Source organism: Chelonoidis abingdonii, chromosome 4 (assembly GCF_003597395.2).
Source record: "Chelonoidis abingdonii isolate Lonesome George chromosome 4, CheloAbing_2.0, whole genome shotgun sequence".
Taxonomy (NCBI): Eukaryota; Metazoa; Chordata; order Testudines; family Testudinidae; genus Chelonoidis; species Chelonoidis abingdonii.
The window spans coordinates 123,335,430-123,355,324 of NC_133772.1; the positions used below are offsets into that span (position 1 = coordinate 123,335,430).

The 19,895-nt window shown below is 44.4% G+C and overlaps 1 protein-coding gene across 1 annotated transcript in view; it reads right to left on the reverse strand.

Annotated features, from left to right (window-relative positions):
- Positions 1 to 19,895, reverse strand: part of TRIP11 (thyroid hormone receptor interactor 11) — a 97,869-nt gene that overhangs the window by 22,582 nt on the left and 55,392 nt on the right. Inside the window, exons 12-16 of the mRNA XM_075065644.1 lie at positions 18,124 to 18,264; positions 16,192 to 16,385; positions 8,617 to 8,780; positions 8,162 to 8,265; positions 7,753 to 7,852 (exon numbers count right to left, since the gene is read on the reverse strand). Of these exons, the coding sequence (XP_074921745.1) occupies positions 7,753 to 7,852; positions 8,162 to 8,265; positions 8,617 to 8,780; positions 16,192 to 16,385; positions 18,124 to 18,264 (703 nt within the window). The remainder of the gene's footprint in view (positions 1 to 7,752; positions 7,853 to 8,161; positions 8,266 to 8,616; positions 8,781 to 16,191; positions 16,386 to 18,123; positions 18,265 to 19,895) is intronic.

Genomic DNA, 19,895 nt, shown 5'->3' on the forward strand with positions numbered 1-19,895 from the left:
CACCGAGTGTTGCTAGGGTAAAAGTCTCCGACGAACGTGCACGCGGCGCGCGCACACCTACTGGAATGGATATGAGCAAGCACTTGAAGAAGAACTCAAGCTTTGGCCCCCTCCTGGGGTCATGTAGTAATTTTTGTTATCAGAAGTGGCAGTGCAATGAAGTTTGAGAACCCCATGATGGTGCAGACCAACCACCTCTGGTTCTCTCTTTGCTACAAATTGTTTAAAGATCTGAAGCAGAGGGGAAGGAAGGCGGGTTGTGCAACACAGACAGGGACCACAGATCTCAGAGAACTCCAGTGACAACAGGATAACTTCCTTTTCTTCTTCGAGTGCTCACCCCTGTTTGTATTCCACCGTGTATGATTCACAAGCAATATTGAGGTAGGAAGAGGGTGCAAAGCTGCAAGCAGTTTAGGATTGTAGGATTGCCACCCCAAAGGATTAATCATCTGTGGAGGCTTGAAGAGGGTGTGGTATCTCATGAAAGTATGGCTAGAGCTCCACATTGCTGCTTTGCAAATATAAGTAAGGATACCTCATAAAATAACTACTGAGGCTGCTTTTGTAGGAAAGGAGATACAACCCAAGATGCACTTAGGGATACTTTGAGAGAATAAAGCTTGCCCTCTCATTCATTTTGGTATAGAAACAAATAAGCTAGGGGGCATTCTGATCTTTTTTATTCTTTGCAGGTAAAATGCTAATGTACGTCTCACATCGAGGGAATGAAGTCTGCTCTCTTCATTGGTGATATGAGGCTTCAGAAAAAACCCACAAATAAGTGTATCGCCTGATTTATGCAGAAGTCTAAAACTACTTCAGGGGTGAATTTTATGTGCAACCATAGCGAGACTGTCTTTGTGAACTACAGCATATGGTAGATCAGCCACCAGGGCCCTGAGTTCACCTACTCTTCTAGCAGACATGATGGGCAACCAAGAAGGCAACTTTTATGGACAAGTGGAACATGGCTAACAGCTCAAACGGTCTAGTCCAGGGATAGTCAATAGGCAGATAATGGACTAAATCCAGGCTGCTAGCTAGATGCTTTTAAATGGACCATAAAATCTTTGTATTTACTTATCATTATTGTTATTATTTTTGTATTATTTTCTCTGGAATCTGGACCTTGACCAATAAATTTGGACCTTGACTAAAAATAATTGATTACCCCTGGCCTAGTCAATGTTGAGAATATGAAGATGAGTTCCCATTGTGGGGTTGGTTTCATCACTGGTGAAGGTTTTAATCAGACCCTTGACATCACTAGGCGAGTGAAAGAATGATTAGCTTTCAATTGCCTGGGCCATTTGAGAGCAATGAGAATCACTAGCGCTCTGTCATAGAACCTGAGGTAATAGCAGAATGGGAGGAAAGGCATACCTCAGGTGGCCTGTCCAGGACAACAGGAGAGCATTTCCTTCAGAGCTGCGTCCCTGAAGTCTCATGGAACAGAATATGTCACTCTTCCTGCTCACCTGGGATGCAAACATCTCAAGAAGGGGATCCCCTCTAAGTGAAGATGTTGCTCACCACTGAGTCATGTAGTCCCCATTCATGATCAGTGGCAAAATGTCTGGTGAGGCTGTCTCCCAGTGAATTGTGGGCACCCAGTAGATGCAATGACAGCATAATGTGGTTCCCAGTACACCAATTCCATAAGTTGACCGCTTCTATGTACGGTGGGTGGATTTTGCCCCCTCTGCTTGTTTATGTAGAACATTGTCATAATTTTGTCTGGCATTGTCAGGATATATGAGGATCATATGAGTGGTAAGAATGACATGCAAGCTTCAGAACGCTCTTAGTTCCAGAAGATTTATGTGCACTCTAGTTTCCCAAGGTGTTCAAGTGCCTTGTGCTCTGTGATCATCTATATAAAGGGAGTATCTGTAATTACCATTCTGTGTTTCTCTATGCATACACATTGAGGGTCTTTCCACCATGCCAGCAAAGCCTTCACTTTGAGGGTATATATACTGTTTAGAGTCAAGCTTGTAGGTAACAGAAATGGAATCTGGCAAACAGCATCACTTCATAGAATTATAGAATATCAGGGATGGAAGGGACCTCAGGAGGTCATCTAGTCCAACCCCCTGCTGAAAGCAGGAGCAATTCCCAACGAAATCATTCCAGCTAGGACTTTCTCAAGCCTGACCTTAAAAATCTCTAAGGAAGGAGATTCCGCCACCTCTCTAGGTAACCTATTCCAGTGCTTCACCACGCTTCTAGTGAAATAGTTTTTCCTAATATCCAACCTACACCTCCCCCACTGCAACTTGAGACCATTACTCCTTGTTCTGTCATCTCCTACCACTGAGAACAGTCTAGATCCATCCTCTTTGGAAGCCCCTTTCAGGTAGTTGAAAGCAGCTATCAAACCCCCCTCATTCTTTTCTTCTGCAGACTAAACTATCCCAGTTCCCTCAGCCGCTCCTTATAAGTCATACGATCCAGCTCACTAGTCATTTTTGTTGCCCTCCGCTGGACTCCTTCCAATTTTTCCACATCCTTCTTGTAGTCTGGGGCCCAAAATGGGACACAGTACTCCAGATGAGGCCTCATCAATGTTAAATAGAGGGGAATGATCACATCCCTCAATCTGTTGGCAATGCCCCTACCTATACAGCCCAAAATGCCGTTAGCCTTCCTGGCAACAAGGGCACACTGTCGACTCATATCCACTTCTCGTCCACTGTAACCCCTACGCCCTTTTCTGCGGAATGACTGCCTAGCCATTCAGCCCCAAGTCTGTAGCACTGCATTGATTCTTCCGTCCTAAGTGCAGGATTCTGCACTTGTCCTTGCTGAACCTCATCAGATTTCTTTTGGTCCAATCCTCTGATTTGTCTAGGTCCCTCTGTATCCTATCCCTACCCTCCAGGGTATCTATCCCTCTTCCCAGTTTAGTGTCATCTGTAAACTTGCTGAGGGTGCAGTCCACGCCATCCTCCAGATCATTAATGAAGATATTGAACAAATCTGGCCCCAGGACCAACCCTTGGGGCACTCCGCTTGATACCAGCTGCAAGCTAGACATGGAGCCATTGATCACTACCCGCTGAGCCTGACAGTGTAGCCAGCTTTCTATTCACTTTTTAGTCCATTCATCCAGCTCATACTTCTTCAACTTGCCGGCAAGAATACTGTGGGAGACCTCATCAAAAGCTTTGCTAAAGTCAAGGAATAACACATCCACTGCTTTCCCCTCATTCACAGACCCAGTTATCTCATCGTAGAAGGCAATTAGGTTAGTCAAGCATGACTTGCCCTTGGTGAATCCATGCTGACTGTTTCTGATCTCTTTCCTCTCTTCTAAGTGCTTCAGAATTGATTCCTTGAGGACCTGCTCCATGATTTTTCCAGGCACGGAGGTGAGGCTGACTGGCCTGTAGCTCCCTGGATCCTTCTTTTTCCCTTCACATAAGTACATGATGCCACATGCCCTAGAGGAGTGAGGCATACCTGAAGTGACATCTGATGGTTGCACATCACTTTGTTTATTAGATCAATTGTGGCATCGTATTGGTCTGTAGCAAAATAAGCCCTTGCCCTGACTCAAGTCCAGAGTTGCTCCTCTATATTCTACGGACTGTGTAGGGGTCAGAATAGATTTTTCCAAATTCAGGCGGATACCCAGAAATGTTAAGAGATGGAACAGCAATGGAGTTGGTGCCAGGACTTCTGGTCGGGACCTGTGTATGAAGTGGGGATTTTCCCTTGTTATGTTGTATGTGAGTCTTACTATTGAGCGGACGTGAGTTTTCCTGTTTTGCAAGAATACTGTACGTGCCTCAGTTTCCCTTTGTGCTGCACCAATACATCAGTGCTGAGAATAGGGGTGTGTGACTTTGGCTGAGACCTCTGGGGCAAGTGAGGCTGCTCCAGCTGCCTGCACATATGCTATGACTGGTGCTGTAACCTGAGACCCAGGAGGGGGAATACAACCAGGTGACGACCAGGTGACTCTTTGTCTGGGAAACGAGACAAAGACAAGGAGGAGCAGCAACGGGGGTGTCTGAGGTCATGTAGGTGGAGGTTGGCAGTCTGCTTGGGAGACTGGAAGAGGGGAAATCCTGGCTGTCTGGCCCACAACTCCTCAACATGGACTTGGCTGAAAGTCACTGATTTCTATGATAGCAAGCTCTGTTCTACACTGTCTTCCTGTCAACTAATAAACCCTTCCATTCTACATGCTGGCTGAGAGTCACTGCTGACTGAAGAGTTGAGGTGCAGGGCCCATTGGCTTCCCCAGGAGCCCCGCATGGGTGGACTCACTGTGGGAAATGCAGTGTTGAAGGGGATGCTGAATGCTCCGAGGTCAGACCCAAGAAGGTCGAAGCTGTGTAAGCTTCTTACCCTGGCAACAGTATGCTCAGAGAAAGGAGGCACGCTCCCCGAGAGTCCTGACTGGCTTCGTATGGAGTAGTTCCAGAGCATTGGCCCAGTGACTCTGTGACAACCTGCCTTTCAGAAGCCAGCAGTCTAAGTACGGGAGGATGCTGGAGCTGTTGTAACTGTGCTGCTACTACTGCAAAGACTTTTGTAAAGACCGTGGGGTGCTGCTGCACACGAAATGGAAGAATTCTATACAGGTAGTGGTCAGGACCCACTACAAATCTGAGAAACCTTCTGTGAAAAGGGTGAATGTCCACATGAAAATAAGCATCTTTCACATTAAGAGCTGTAAACTATGTGTCTTTGACCAGGGATGGAATTACTAATGTCATTGTGATAATGCAAAATTTCTGTTTACAAACAAAAACACTGAGTTGAAGTAGGTAAGGAATAGGTCTCCACTCTCCCTTCTTGGGGACCACAAAATATTTCAAATAGAATCCTTTTCCCTGATGCTGAGGTGGCATCCTCTCGATAGTCTCTCTCCTATGACAGGAAACAATCTCCTGCAGGACAGTCCCCTTGTGATAGTGATCCCTGAAGATGGATAGGGAACAGGGTTTGGAATGGGATAGAGAGATACATTTAATGATATAGCTAGGAGGGATAATATCCAGCACTCATCTGTCTGTTGTTGTTCTCCAATTGTGGGAAAATTGGGCTAGGTGACCAAAGTGAACCTTGGAATTGGGTGGATATGGCATCAACATCAGTTCACAGCTTCTGAGTGTCCTGTCAAAAATATTTTTTTGCAGGGGGTGATGTTGAGTAGATGCAGCTGATGTAGAAGGAGCAGCAAATCTAGATCATTGCACCTTTTACCGTTTGCAAGGTGGCTCATACAAACACTAATAATAAAAGGGTGTACAAAGGACATATGTTTGCACTGCTGCTTATGAAATCATCTTTACTGGATTGGTGTGTATTCAGGGAACGGAGGGGCTGCCCTGGGGGTCCTTTAACAAGTGCAAGGAATCATCCATCTTTTCATTAAAAAGGCTGGTTTTGTCAAAGCACAAGTCCTCCGTGGTATTTTGGACTTCTCTAGGGACTCTTCAAGTGTGTAGCCACAATTGACAGCACATCACTAGGGCAGTTGCCATTCATCTTGATGCTATGTCTGCTGCAACCAGCAAAGAGGTTCTGGCCACTAACTTGCCTTCATCTGTAAGCGCTTGAAATTTAGCTTCATCTTTTTGAGGGAGTTTCTCTCTGAAACCCAGAAACTTTATGTAATTTACAAAATCCTACTTGAACAGCAGAGCCTGGTAGTTTGATATTCCAAATTGGAGGCTAGTAGACATAAATACTTTCCACCTGAAAAGGTCTAAGCATTTGGCCTCTTATCTGCAGGGGTGACCCTGGGGTGACGCTGCCTGGATCTTTCAGTGGCTGCCTGAACAACCAAGCAGCTTGGGGCAGGATGGGTGAAGAAGAACTCCGCTCCCTCAGTTTTTCTACCCTCTTGGGGGTAGGGGCACATGTCACATATATCATACGGGTCTTACCCAGTTCCAGTATGGTTTCCCTGATCTGGAGCACTATTCAACTGAGTATCCATGGATTGTAGGATATCCAGAAGTTTATGCAGTGTGTCCTGGATCTCTTTTAAGGAGATCTGGAACTCCTATGCCACTCTCCATAGCAACTCCTGGAACTATCAATGGACATCTGGACGAGAGAGTGAAGCCTGAGTGACCATCTCACTGTTGGTATTGACGATTCCAGCTCATCCCCTTCCTCTTCTGTGGGTTCCAGATGAGGTTCTGACTGACCCCTTGGAGGGGAGGGGTAACATGACTCCCTACTCGTTTGCATGGACTCCAAGTACCAACACCAAGTAGGAGGGGTCAAATGTAGGCTGTGAAGGCCCTGATGGCAGTGGGTACTATTGCTTCTGAGAAAGATATGCTAGGTTGGGTGGATGAGGCTGGTTGCAGGAGACTTCTGATCCCCTGTCTGGACTGATCTCTCTTAGTGGAGTTGATGAAAGTTCCTCTAGTATATTTGATTCTCCTAACAATGAAAAAGTCAGGTCCATCTCCATCAACGGTGTGGTGGTACCACTGAAGCTGCAGGTAGCAAACAGAAAGGTGGACTTGTTTCAGAGACCCTGCTTCCTCCTGAAGTCATAATCTCCCTGGTCAGGATGGCCCCAATAGTAGGGGAGTTTTCATACCTGGTAGGAGAAACATATCCTCCAGAGAAATGTAAGTCTCTGACCTCCTTGAGAATAATGGAGTCTTATCACCTGGCACTGTTGGTGTCGACATGGCTAGAGTCTTAGTGGTTGGTGAATCATTACAGGGGTGCCGGTAATGTATCTCCCTTTGAGTGCTCTTCATGGATAACAACAACAGTTCTGGGTCCTGAGAGTCCCAGTGCTTAGATTTTGTCAGTGTCTGAGCTGGTGCCACTATTGGTGCACAGTTCCGTTCACAAGGAGCTCTGCTCCTATGCATCTTTTGATCATGGCCATGTGGCTTAGGAGGGCCTAAGTTCCTGGGTCCAAAGACTCTCCCAACTCTGACAAGGTCAGGGAGGTATCTCTTCTCCTTGCAGTGGATTTACAGAGGAATCTGCTTTTATGTTTATGAATATTCCCTACTCTCATAAGACCACTCAGACAAAGGATCTTTAGCTTTGCTTCTTCCTGCTCCTGAGTATGACATCATGCAGGGAGGCAAGCTCTTCGATGACTGTGGCTGATGTATAATGAGTCCCCCTAGTCTGGGACTATCTCAGTGGCAGATACTGAACTTAGTGGAGATATGCTTCCTTGAGGAAATAAAGGCATCGTTAGCTGGTTGTCATTGACTGAAAAGGAGCAAGGACAGGAAACAGTTTTTGAAGGTTTGTATCCTGGGCATAATCCAGCCTTCCCAGTATGGGATTTAGGAGCGTACCGGAGGGATTGCAGTGGGATTCTAACTAACAGCTAACTATACTAATAAAACTAATACTAGCTAGCAGAAAGTCTATAAAACCCCACAAAATTTTATATTATTTCGAATATTTACAGAATGAAGAGAAGGATCAGCTCTGGACACTGGAGGGTCCATCACAGATCATATGGCAGTAAGGAGGAACTGGAAAAATGATTGGTCTGCACTGCCCCTTATGCCTGTGGTTTGAATCACAAGGAGAGCAAGGGAGCAGGTATGGACCAATGGACAAGATTCTTCCAGTCCCAGATGCATGGAGAACGTTTGTATCCCAGAGTGAAATATTCATAGGGACCAATGCTCAAAGAAGTTATTAGGGCACACCTTTGCTAACTTTCCCAGAGTACCACACCATCTCCTCAATTTCTTGAACACTTTTAGAAAAAAAAAAAATCAACTTGTTTACCTTGTTTCCTAAGGTCCTCAATTTGCTCCTCTTTGAGATCCAACTGCTCGGTCAGCCTTGATGCAGAATCCAAGGCAGCATTTGCTTCCCCTAAACTTTCCTGTAAGGAGAGGAAAGTCACTATCACAATAATCTATTGTGATGACAAAAATAAAGTATTTCAGACTCAAAGATGTTAATCACTGTTATTTTAAATACTTGGACTTTAAACATATGAGGAAAATGGATAATCAGCACAATTTCACCTTATTGGCTAGCTTGCCCTCCTTTTCTCCTCCCTTCCACCAGTCAAAAATTTTACTAATGACTTATAAACAGTGTTATCGAATATATTTCTGTGTAATAAGGTATTTAAAACCTAATAATCGGGATTATTTAATACAATAATTTAAAAATCTTCTCAGCCCACCTGTAAAGACTCAACCCTCCCTTCTAGTTTTTCAGCTTTTTTTTTCCATTCTGCAGTCTGTTTTTGGTATTTTTCTAGTTCCGCTGAATACATGGCTTTCTCCTCTAACAGGGAAAAAAAAAATTACAGTTAGTTCACACTTTCTAATCCTCAAGGTTTTACTGCTATACATCACAAAACCTAAAAGGTATGGAAATCCAAATACAGCACCGCTAACAGTGAAATTTCTGGACCCACTGAAGTCAATGGTATTTTCACGATTGACTTCAATGTGGCCAGAATTTCACCCTAAGTGTATTAAAGGTAAAACTGAGATTTTGAAATTAAAATCTACTTGAATGCAATTAAAATCTACGTGATCGCCAAAATTAAAAACAATGCACCAAACCACAACTATTATACTGACTGAAAATGTTCATTGCAATCTTTTCTTCAAGATTTTTGATGCAACTTACCCTGCTGGAATTGCTCTAGTACCATCTGCAGGTTGGCCAGTGACAGTGCATACTGTTTCACCTGATCCTGTGACATGGTAAGCTGTAGCATAGTTTCATCTCTCTGTCTGGACACTAGGTTCAGCTGCTCTTGCAAGGATTCCACCTGCAGACTGGCTTGATGGCTTCATCAAAAGAAAATTTTTTTTTATATACATACATACACTCCCCCGCCCCCATATAATTCCAGTTCTCTTTATTCCCTCTATCTGATAAGCTGATAGTTATCTGAATCCAGAGTGCATTCCCCATGTTAATTAATAGCACTTCCATTGACCCAAAAGTTGGCAATGTCCCCCAGGTCATTCAGCTGAACAGGAATGTAGTGTAGTATAGTATGTAAACTGCTTATTGAATACAGTAGAACCTCAGAATTACAAACACCTCGGGAATGGAGCTTGTTCAGAATTTTGAAATATTCATAACTCTGAACGAAATAAAAACAACGAGGAATCCTTGTGGCACCTTAGAGACTAACAAATTTATTTGGGCATAAGCTTTTGTGGGCTAGAGCCCATTTCATCAGAAGCACGACGTGAAAAAATACAGGAGCAGGTATAAATACATGGAAGGATGGGGGTTGCTTTACTAAGTGTGAGGTCAGGGTAACGAGATAAATCAATTAACAGCAGAATACTAAGGGAGGAAAAATAACTTTTGAAGTGGTAAGAGAGTGGCCATTACAGACAGTTGACAAGAAGGTGTGAGTAACAGTGGGGAGAAATTAGTATTGGGGTGATTGCGTCATGCGTGGTGAAACTGTGTATGGAGGACCATGTCGCTGGTCTGCAGATTTCCTGGGTGGGAGGCCTGAGCCCTGGTGTATCGCACAGTGATCGAAGGAGCAGGCACCCTTGCAAGGTTGTAGCACTCAGAGATGCAGGATGCGATCCACAACAAAATCCATTGAGAAGAGACAGGAAGACTTTTCATTCTGTCTGCCACTGCAATGAATACCTGGACAGACTTTCGGAACAGTTTCGTTCTCTCAGTGTAGAAGGCTAGTGCTTTGTGGACATCCAGTGAGTGAAGTCTTTGCTCCTGCCGCTCAAGTGCGGCTTGGGGTAGAAAACAGGGAGGAAGATGTCCTGGTTGATGTGAAACTCGGAGACAACCTTCGAGAGAAAAGCCGGGTGTGCTGAACCTTGTCCTTATGGAATACAGTGTAAGGTGGCTCTGACACCCTCCTAGCCAAAGTTATCACTACCAAAAACGTCACCTTGTGTGAGAGATAGAGCAGGGAGCACGTCGTCAAAGGCTCAAATGACAGCTCCATAAGGCTGGATAGGACCAAACTGAGGTCCCAAGCTGGGACAGGCTGTCGGACCTGCAGGTATAGCCTGTCAAGAACTTTAAGAAAATGGCTGACCAACGAGTTGGCAAAGACCGAGCATCCCTCTGCACCTGGGTAGAAGGCAGAGATGGCAGCCAAGTGAACCCTTATTGACAACACAGAGACAGTCTCTTCTGCTTGACATGGAGAAGATAGTCCAGTATTAGTGGCACCAAGGCGGCGGCGAAGATGAATGGTGCTTCGCCAACCAGACTGAAAATCTCTTCCACTTGGCAAGGTACGTAACTCTTGTGGAGGGTTTCCTGCTGCCAGGGAGAACTTGTCTGACTTGATCAGAGTAAGAAAGCTCCACTGGGTTCAGCCATAGAGTTTCTACACCATGAAGCGGAGTGACTCGTGGTTTATATGTTGGAGACAACCGCGATTCTGAGTTAGTAAGTTCAGGAAGAGCGGCAAGGTGACTGGAGCTTTCACGGATATTTCCAGGAGTGAGGTGTACCACTGCTGGCAGGGTAAGCTGGAGCTATAAGTATCACTGAAGCTTCTTCCCTCCATATCTTGAGGAGCACCTTGTGAACAAGAGGGCGGGTGGGAACGCGTGTAGGAGACAGCCTCCCCATAGGAGGAGGAACACATCTGTGATGGAGCCCAGACTGCGATTCAGGAAGAAGCAAAACTGCTGTCACTTCCTGTTGCATCACATGGTGAAAAGGTCTATCTGGGGAAAGACCCACTGATGGAAGATTGAGTTCACGACGTCCAGGCGATGGGCCACTTGTGGCCATGGAACGACCTGCTGAGATGGTCCGCCAACTCGTTCTGTACTCCAAGGAGGTATGATGCTTGCAGATGTATTGAGTGTTCTACACAGAAGTCCCAAAGCATGAAGGCTTCCTGGCACAGGGGAGAAGAGTGTGCAAACCCCCCCCCCCTCGTTTGTTGATATAAAACATCGCCGTGGTGTTATCTGTCATGACTGATACACATCTTCCTGTTAGGTGGGCTCGGAAAGTCTGGCATGCCAGGCGTACCGCTCTCAGCTCTCTGACATTGATGTGTAGAGCAAGATCTGCCTGAGACCAGAGGCCTTGTGTTGTGAAGTCTCCCAAATGTATCCCCCAACCCAAGTCTGACGCATCTGTTACGAGTGAGAGGGACGGCTGTGAGATGGTGAAGGGAACCCCTACACATACTACCTGCGGGTCGAGCCATCACAGGAGGGATTTGAGTACCGGGCAAGGCAGGGTTACAATTCTATCCAAACTGTCTCGGGCTGGACGATACACTGACCCTAGCCATGACTGAAGAGGTCGAAGTCTGAGTCTAGCATGCTGTATTAGGTAGGTACAAGCAGCCATGTGTCCTAGAAGTTTCAGGCAGTTCCATGCTGTATATGTGAGGAATGCCCTTGCCTGTGTCGAGTCCAGTACCAACCCTACAAATTCTATCCTCTGAATCAGGGACAGCTTTAATTTCCCCTCGTTCAGTAGCAGATCCAGTTCATCAAAAGACACTCTTATGAAGGCGATTTTCATCTCTACTTGAGCCCTGGATCGGCCCTTGATCAGCCAGTCGTTGAGGTACGAGAACACCTGTTGCCTGCACAGGAACGCGACTACGACTGCCATGCACTTGGTGAATACGTGAGGTGGCGTTCACAGGCCAAACAGGATGACTGTGAACTGGTAATGGGTACTGTTCATCAAAAACATGAGATATTTTCTTTGGGATGGAGTTATTGCTATGAAAAAGTAAGCGTCCTTCAAGTCTCCTGGATCCAGTGAAGGAATGATGGAGGCCAAAGAGGAATTTGAGTTTCTTCACAAACTTGTTGAGTTCTTGCAGTTCTACGATGGACCTGAGCCCTCCTTTGGCTTTCGGTATTAGGAAATACTGAGAATAGAAGCCCTTCCCCTTTTGTTCCTGAGGAACCTATTCCACTGCCCCTAGTGAAAGGAGCGAGGAACCTCCTGTATAAGGAATTGCTCGTGAGAGGGATCCCTGAAGAGGGACACAGAAGGGGGTGGAAGGGCAGGAGGCACAGAATTGGATGGAGTATCCCCTCTGTACCATGTGGAGCACCCAGTGGTCCAAAGTGATACGGGAAAATGCATGGTAGAAAGGGGATAGTCTGACGAAAAGGTAAGGCAGGGTAGATCCAGTTCTTGATCTGGTACGCCATCCTCTTGCGCACCTTCAAAAGGCCTGTTTCTGGCCCTCAGAAGGCTTGGTCTGGCCAGAGCCCTGCCCTGAGGATGGGTGCTGCCTCTTTCTGGCACTCCGATTCCTCTTCTGGGAACCATCCTGTTGGTTTTTCTGGTAAAACTGCAGAGGAGGTTTCCGCCTGAAATGCCTGCATTGTGTGGCAGGGGTGTGCATACCCAGGGACTTGAGCGTAGCCCTCAAGTCCTTTAAACTGTGCAGTCTTCTGTCTGTCTTTTCAGGAAACAATGCCTGACCTTCAAAAGGTAAGTCCTGGATGGTCTGTTGGACTTTGTGAGGTAGTCCAGAGACCTGGAGTCAAAAGGATCTCCTCATGGCCACCACTGTAACCACTGTATGGGCGGTCACATCCGCACCATAAAGAGCTGCCTGCAAGGAGGCCCTAGAAATGAGTTTGCCTTCGTCAACAAAGGCATTAAATTCAGAACGAGAGTCTGGTGGTAACAGCTTGGCAAACTCGGTCATCGCTCCACATTTGTTAAAGCAGTATCTGCTAATGATGGCCTGCTGGTTTTCAATTCAGAGCTGTAAACCACCTGTGGACTATACTTTTCTCCCAAATAAGTCAAGCTGTGGCCTCTCGGTTTTTAGGGGAGGGTCCCTGGAACCTCTGGCACTCCCTTTGGTTTGCAGCATCCACCACCAGGGAGCTCGGTGGAGGGTGAGTGTACAAGTACTCATACCCTTTTGAAGGGACAAAATAGCGTCTTTCATTCCTCCTTGCTATGGGGAGATGGGGGACGGGGAAGGGCAAGGAGGCCAGGGTCTGCCACAAAGTTTTTGTGATTTCATTTATAGTTTTAATAAGTCGCAGTGTGATACGCAAGGGTCCAGAGAGGGCAAGGATGTCCATCATGGGATCCACATGCTCTACCACTTCCTCAGCCTGGATCCCCAGGTTCTGGGCCACTCTGCAAAAACTGTTGCAGGACCCTACTCTCCTCCAAGGCCGGGGCCGCTGACGTATTCAGAACAGCCTCATCTGGGCAGGACGAGGATGAAAACACTGGCCCATGGCCCTGGTCACTGCCCTCGGCGCCAAGAGGGTCATGGTGCTCATGGGACTGGCATGCTGATTGTGCTGAGGCTGCTGGTACCGAGCTCAAAGTGGCAGGCGGGGGTGCAGGAGTCATCACCGGAGATGGACCAGGTGCCAGTTCCTGTGGAGGGGCGACGGATGCTGACGCTATCAACACTGATCTGGATCCTGACGCCTGGTTCTGACGCTGGGCCCAAGGAGTCCAAAAGGGCGACTGAACTGGTAATTGCCATAGAGGTGGCCACGGTGACGGAGGCGGCTGGCGGTGTTGCCTAGATCTAGACCTCCTGCTGCTGGACCATACGACTCTGCCTGAGACTCCGAGGTCTCCAAAAAAGAAGAGCACGGAGAAGCAGTACTGGATGATGCTGAAAAGTAATGTGGACCCTCTGGGGACTGATGCGGCTCCCCTCCATGAGCAAATGGCACCAGGAAGTAGCGTGTAGGAGCTGGGGAGTGGCGTGACATCATTGCTGACTTTGCCCTATCACCGGTGCCTTGTCCCTCCCTGGAGAAGATGGAGCCATCAGATGAATAAGGTCCTGCACCACCTCAAAAGTCTCTGGAGTGGAGTTGAATGTCCCAGCCACGATAGTCCAGAAAATGGGAGTGGGCTGGACTAAACTGGACCCCTTGCGGAGCAAGAGTCAATGAGCCCCTGGGAGCTGCCAGGCCCAAAATAGGCTGGATGGGCTGAGGTCTCCCTGCCGGTGTCTCCTTAGGCTTAGGAGGGATACAGCAACCACTCTCCTGCCTTTTTCTTCTGGGGCACCGGGAACACAGATTGGCGCCTACCAGAAGTCTTATGTTTGGTGACATGTTGATGCCAGAACTCTGTGGGTACCACTGTGAGTCTGTGGATGAGGGGAAAGCAATGGACGTGTTATTCCTTGACTTTAGCAAAGCTTTTGATACAGTCTCCCTCAGTATTCTTGCCGACAAGTGAAAAAAGTATGGGTTGGATGAATGGACTATAAATGTGGAAAGAAAGCTGGCTAGATCGTCAGGCTCAACGGGTAGTGATCGATGGCTCCATGTCTAGCTGGCAGCCGGTATCAAGCGGAGTGCCCCAAGGGTCGGTCCTGGGGCCGGATTTCTTCAATATCTTCATTAATGATCTGGAGGATGGTGTGGACTGCACTCATCAAGTTTGCAGATGACACTAAACTGGGATGAGTGATAGATACCCTGGAGGGTAGGGATAGGGTACTGAGAGACATAGACAAATTAGAGATTGGGCCAAAAGAAACCTGATGAGGTTCAGCAAGGACAAGTGCAGAGTTCTGCACTTAGGATGGAAGAATCCCATGAACTGCAACAGACTAGGGGCTGAATGGCTAGGCAGCAGTTCTGCAGAAAAGGGCCTAAGGGTTACAGTGGACGAGAAGGGGATATGAGTCGATAGTGTGCCCTTGTTGCCAAGAAGGCTAACAGCATTTTGGGCTGTATAAGTAGGGGCATTGCCAACAGACTGCGCGATGTGATCATTCCCCTCTATTTGACATTGGTGAGGCCTCATCTGGAGTACTGTGTCCCGTTTTGGGCCCCATACTACAAGAAGGATGTGGAAAAATTGGAAGGAGTCCAGCGGAGGGCAACAAAAATGACTAGTGGGCTGGAGCACATGACTTATGAGGAGAGGCTGAGGGAAGTGTGATTGTTTAGTCTGCAGAAGAGAACAATATGGGGAGGAGGGGTTTGATAGCTGCTTTCAACTACCTGAAAGGGGCTTCCAAAGAGGATGGATCTAGACTGTTCTCAGTGGTAGCAGATGACAGAACAAGGAGTAATGGTCTCAAATTGCAGTGGGGGAGGTGTAGGTTGGATATTAGGAAAAACTTTTCACTAGGAGGGTGGTGAAGAACTGGAATGGGTTACTTAGGGAAGTGGTGGAATCTCCTTCTGTAGAGGTTTTTAAGGTCAGCCTTGACAAAGCCCTGGCTCGGATGTTTCACTTGGGAACTGGTCCTGCTTTGAGCAGGGGGTTGGACTAGATGACCTCCTGAGGTCCCTTCCAACCCTGATATTCTATGATTCAGGAGTCCTTAGTCTCCTTTCTAGGAGCTGATGCATGCACCATCGGCGCTGTTGCACTGCACACGGAGGCAGCGGCACTTGGCATGGGCTCTGCCAACCCAGGGTTGGATTGCAGGTGGAGGGCTGCCCTCGTGAGGATAAGTCTGAGTCTCTGCTCGCGATCCTTAAGAGTCCTCAGCCCAAACCCTTTACAAACGCGGCACTTGTCCTTCTGTATCAGAGGGGTATCCGTGTTAGTCTGGATCTGTAAAAGCAGCAAAGAGTCCTGTGGCACCTTATAGAATAACAGATGTATTGGAGCATGAATTTTTGTGGGTGAATACGCACTTTGTCAGATGCATGCCTTGTCCTTCTGGTGACTCTTGCCAAGGCACTTCAAACAAGAAGTGTGTGGCTCACTTTTTCGCATCAATCTTCCGCAGATTTCAGCGCATGGTTTGAACCCCAGCGACCAAGGCATGCCTGGCGGTGGGGGAACCCCCTACAATGAAAACTTAGCCAACTGACACTACTACTATTAATTTAAGACAAAACCTATTAACTATATATAAAGTACAATGGGACACTGTTAAAGGCACTTGCAGAAGCAAGAGAGAGGGAAGTTCCAGCTCGTCATCACTGGTGGTAAGAAGGGAATGAGGGGGTGGTGGGTCAGCAAGGTCCTATATTGGGCGCCATGAGGGCATGACTCCAGGAGGCACACAGGCCAACCCTACGGATGCTGCTAGGGGAAAAATCTTCCAGCTGTTGTGCACGTGGCGCACACACCTGATTGGAACTGATGTGAACAAGCACTCGAAGAATATCGATGTTCCATACCTTCATTTTACTCAGTGCTTAGCACATCTACGCTCTTTAAATCTAATAAAAATCATATCACCATTACTCTAGAATACTGCAACTATTCAAAGAAATGCTAATGCTGGATGGAAGCAAATATTACCTGGCATTTTCCACTGCAGTAGAAGAGAGTAATAGTTTTTCCTCCAAAACCATGACCTTCTTTCTTAGCTTGGTCTCTCGGTCCTCTGCAGCTAAAGCTTCCTGTGTATAGGAGTCCTCCATTTCTAAGAGGTGATTGCGCAACCTCTCCAGTTCCTGGTTTAGACGCTGCTCCTTATCACGTAAATGCTGCACCTGGGTAAATATAGTGTATGTTCGATGATACATACTTCTTTGTGCGAGATACTATAAGCAAATCAAATTATTTCCTTTGATTTATATTTAGGGCTGTCAAATGATTAAAAAAATAATTGTAATTAATGGTGAGATTACAAAATAATCATAATTAATCACAGTTTTGATCACACTGTTAAACTACAGAATAACAATTAAATTTATTATAAATATGTTTGGCTATTTTTCTACAGTTTCAAATATATAGATTTCAATTACAATATAGAATACCAAGTGTACAGTGCTCACTTTATATTATTTTTGATTACAAATATTTGCATTGTAAAAAAACAAAAGAAATAGTTTTTCAATTCACCTGTAGTGCAATCTCTATCGTGAAAGTGCAATGTACAAATGTAGATTTTTTTTTTTAACTGCACTCAAAAACAAAACAACGTAAAAATTTAGAGCCTACAACTCCCCTCAGTCCTACTTCTTGTTCAGCCAAAAGTTACGACAAACAAGTTTGTTTATATTTATGGGAGATAGTGCTGCCTGCTTCTTATTTATAATGTCACCTGACAGTGAGAATAGGCGGGTTCTGCTTCAAAACAAGTCAAAGCAGTGCAGCCCAATGCACCTTCATTTTCATTATCAGAGTCAGATGCCACCAACAGAAGGTTGATTTTCATTTCTGGTGATTCAGGTTCTGTAGTTTCTGCATTGAAGCGCTGCTCCTTTAAGACTTCCGACAGCATGTTCCCCATCTCGTCCCTTTTAGATTTTGGAAAGCACTTTAGATTCTTAAACCTTGGGTTGAGTGCTGTAGCTATCTTTAGAAATCTCATACTAGTACCTTCTTCACCTTTTGCCAAGTCTGCAGTGGAAACGTTCTTAAATCAAACAACCTATGCTGGGTCATCATCCAAAACTGCCCGCACGTGATATATATGGCAGAATGCGATATCATGGAGCAGGAGACATAAAATTCTCCCCCAAGGAGTTCAGTCATAAATTTAACTAACGCATTTTTTTTTTTAATAAGTGTCATCAGCATGGAAGCATGGCCTCTGGAATGGTGGTTGAAGCACAAAGGGGCACACAAATGTTTACCATTTTCAGATGGCATTGTAAATAGGAAGCGGGCAGAATTATCGCCTGTAAATGTAAACAAACTTGTCTGTCTTAGCAATTAGCTGAAGAAGAAGTAGGAGTGAGTGGACTTATAAGCTCTAAAGTTTTACACTGTTCTGTTTTTTAGTGCAGTTATGTAAAAAAAATTCTACATTTGTGCCTTGCACTTCTGTGATCAAAAGACTGCCCTACAGTACCTGAATGAGGTAAACTGAAAAATACTATCTTTTGGGGTTTTTTATATTGCAAATATTTGTAATAAAAAATAATAATATAAAATGAGCACTGTACACTTTGTATTTTGTGTTGTAATTGAAATCAATATATTTGAAAATGTTGAAATACTTCCAAAATATTTATAATAAATTTAAATTGGTATTCTATTATTGTTTAACAATATGATTAAAACTGCTCTTAATCACGACTTTTTTTAATCTAGTTAATTTGTTTTGTGTTAATCACTTGAGTTAACCGCAATTAATGGACAGCCCTAATTGTATTGCATAGATATATATTTTAGATGTCTTTTTGATACTTATCTAAGAATTCTTAAGGCAAGGTAAATTCTCTGATTTTTCTTATTCACTCACCCTTTTTGTGCTTTAGTCTTATTTAAATGTCATACCTCATTCTGTAGGGCACTGCTCTCCATTTGTTTCTGTTTGAGTGCTAACATGACTTGGTCTCTTTCTTGTTGAAAAGAAACAGCCTTTTCTTGCATTGACTTAACTTCATTTAACAGATGATTCAACTCCCCCATCTTGCCCTTTGGAAGGAGGACATACAATTAAAGAAAGGTTGGAAATGTATAAAAACTTTGAGTTTTTTATTTGTTTAAAACACTAAACGAGTCTATTATAACTATTTATTAGGCATTTCTGCATAAACATGCAAGATACTGTATAAAAGGAGGTACAGTTTCTGTCCCAAAGAACTTGCACTCCAAAAAAAGGATGAAATAGATAGATATGGACAGACAACGAGAGTGTTTACTGGACAGAAGATCCTTTGAAGAAACGGTTGTCTATTTTGCAATGATTTTATTGCCATATTGTCTGATAGATTAAAAACTGTTTCTGAAGTCATGCACAAATATAATGTATTCACTAACTGCAGTAAAATAAATATCTAGCACTCCTACATTTCAGGCATGTCAACTTCAAAATTGCAATTCCCCAAACACAATTTCTGAAGCTATACTTCCTGTTAAGATAGCTATTTCTAAAGTAAATTGATTTGAATCTTCTTTGGGCATGTGGTTTATATTATTATGTATGTTATTCATTTACGATAGCTATATAAAAATAAACACATTCCAAAAGGTATAAAGTCAGATGAGTAGAAATGAAATAAACAAACAAACAGTGGCTACTAATGTTTTTAGGCCTACTATGAACTTTCAGTAATAAAAATAAAATGATTACGTCAAAAAAGGAATCTTCCAACTACACAGATCTGCTCTCTGCATGTATTCAAAATCATATCAGTTGCCTTTAACAAAACTGCTAGAAACTTTTTTATTTAGTTACTACTCTTATTAGCTCTGCACAGCGAACATAGCTGAGAGAGAGCTATATTATTTCGTGCAACATCAAATAAGTTGTTTACTAAGTTCCAGTTATATTTGTGAAACCCCATTTAAAACATTTGGGCTGCACTGGTTACACCAAGAGGCCTAATTTAGTCTGCAGGACTTTTATTATTGAGGATATGCAAGAGATGGAGAGAAACAAGTTTGACTCTCAAGAGCCCGGGGTGAGTTTGCAGGTCTGGCCATTAAAAAAAAATCTTTTTATTTGTAACTGTATTTGATATAAGATCAAGAGTAAACATGAAACTCCACAATGACATTTTATAGTTTTTATATAACCAAACTGTATTTTAAATCACTGAAGTGCCTTATCATTGCAATTTCAATGTAAGAAATTTGGACTGGCAAGAGTACTTCACATGTGTCTGAAGATGTCATGGATAAAAAAAACCAAAACCAAAACACACACACACAATTCTAACTGCCATAAAGTTTAAGTTACTTTTTATGTAATTCAAATACATTTTTTAAATCTACAAAGACATTTTTTTTCAGAGAAATTGTGCTCTAGATTCCACTTGGTAGATACAAAATGCTCTAATTGATGCCAAAAATATCATCATAATTAAACTATGTAAGGTTACTTTGCAGTGGTTTATTTAAACATTAACAGTAATACTTATAACCTTTGAAGACAAATACAGGTTTCTAAGAGATCCTGAACAAAACACCCACTAAACTTTGAAATTCATTCACTTCTGCGAGGTTTCACATAGCAGATGAGAAGCTGCTTTTAGGCAAATACCTCTAGACTGTATTTGTGAGAATTCAGTCACATGTATGATTTCAAGTTTGTATCTTCTCAC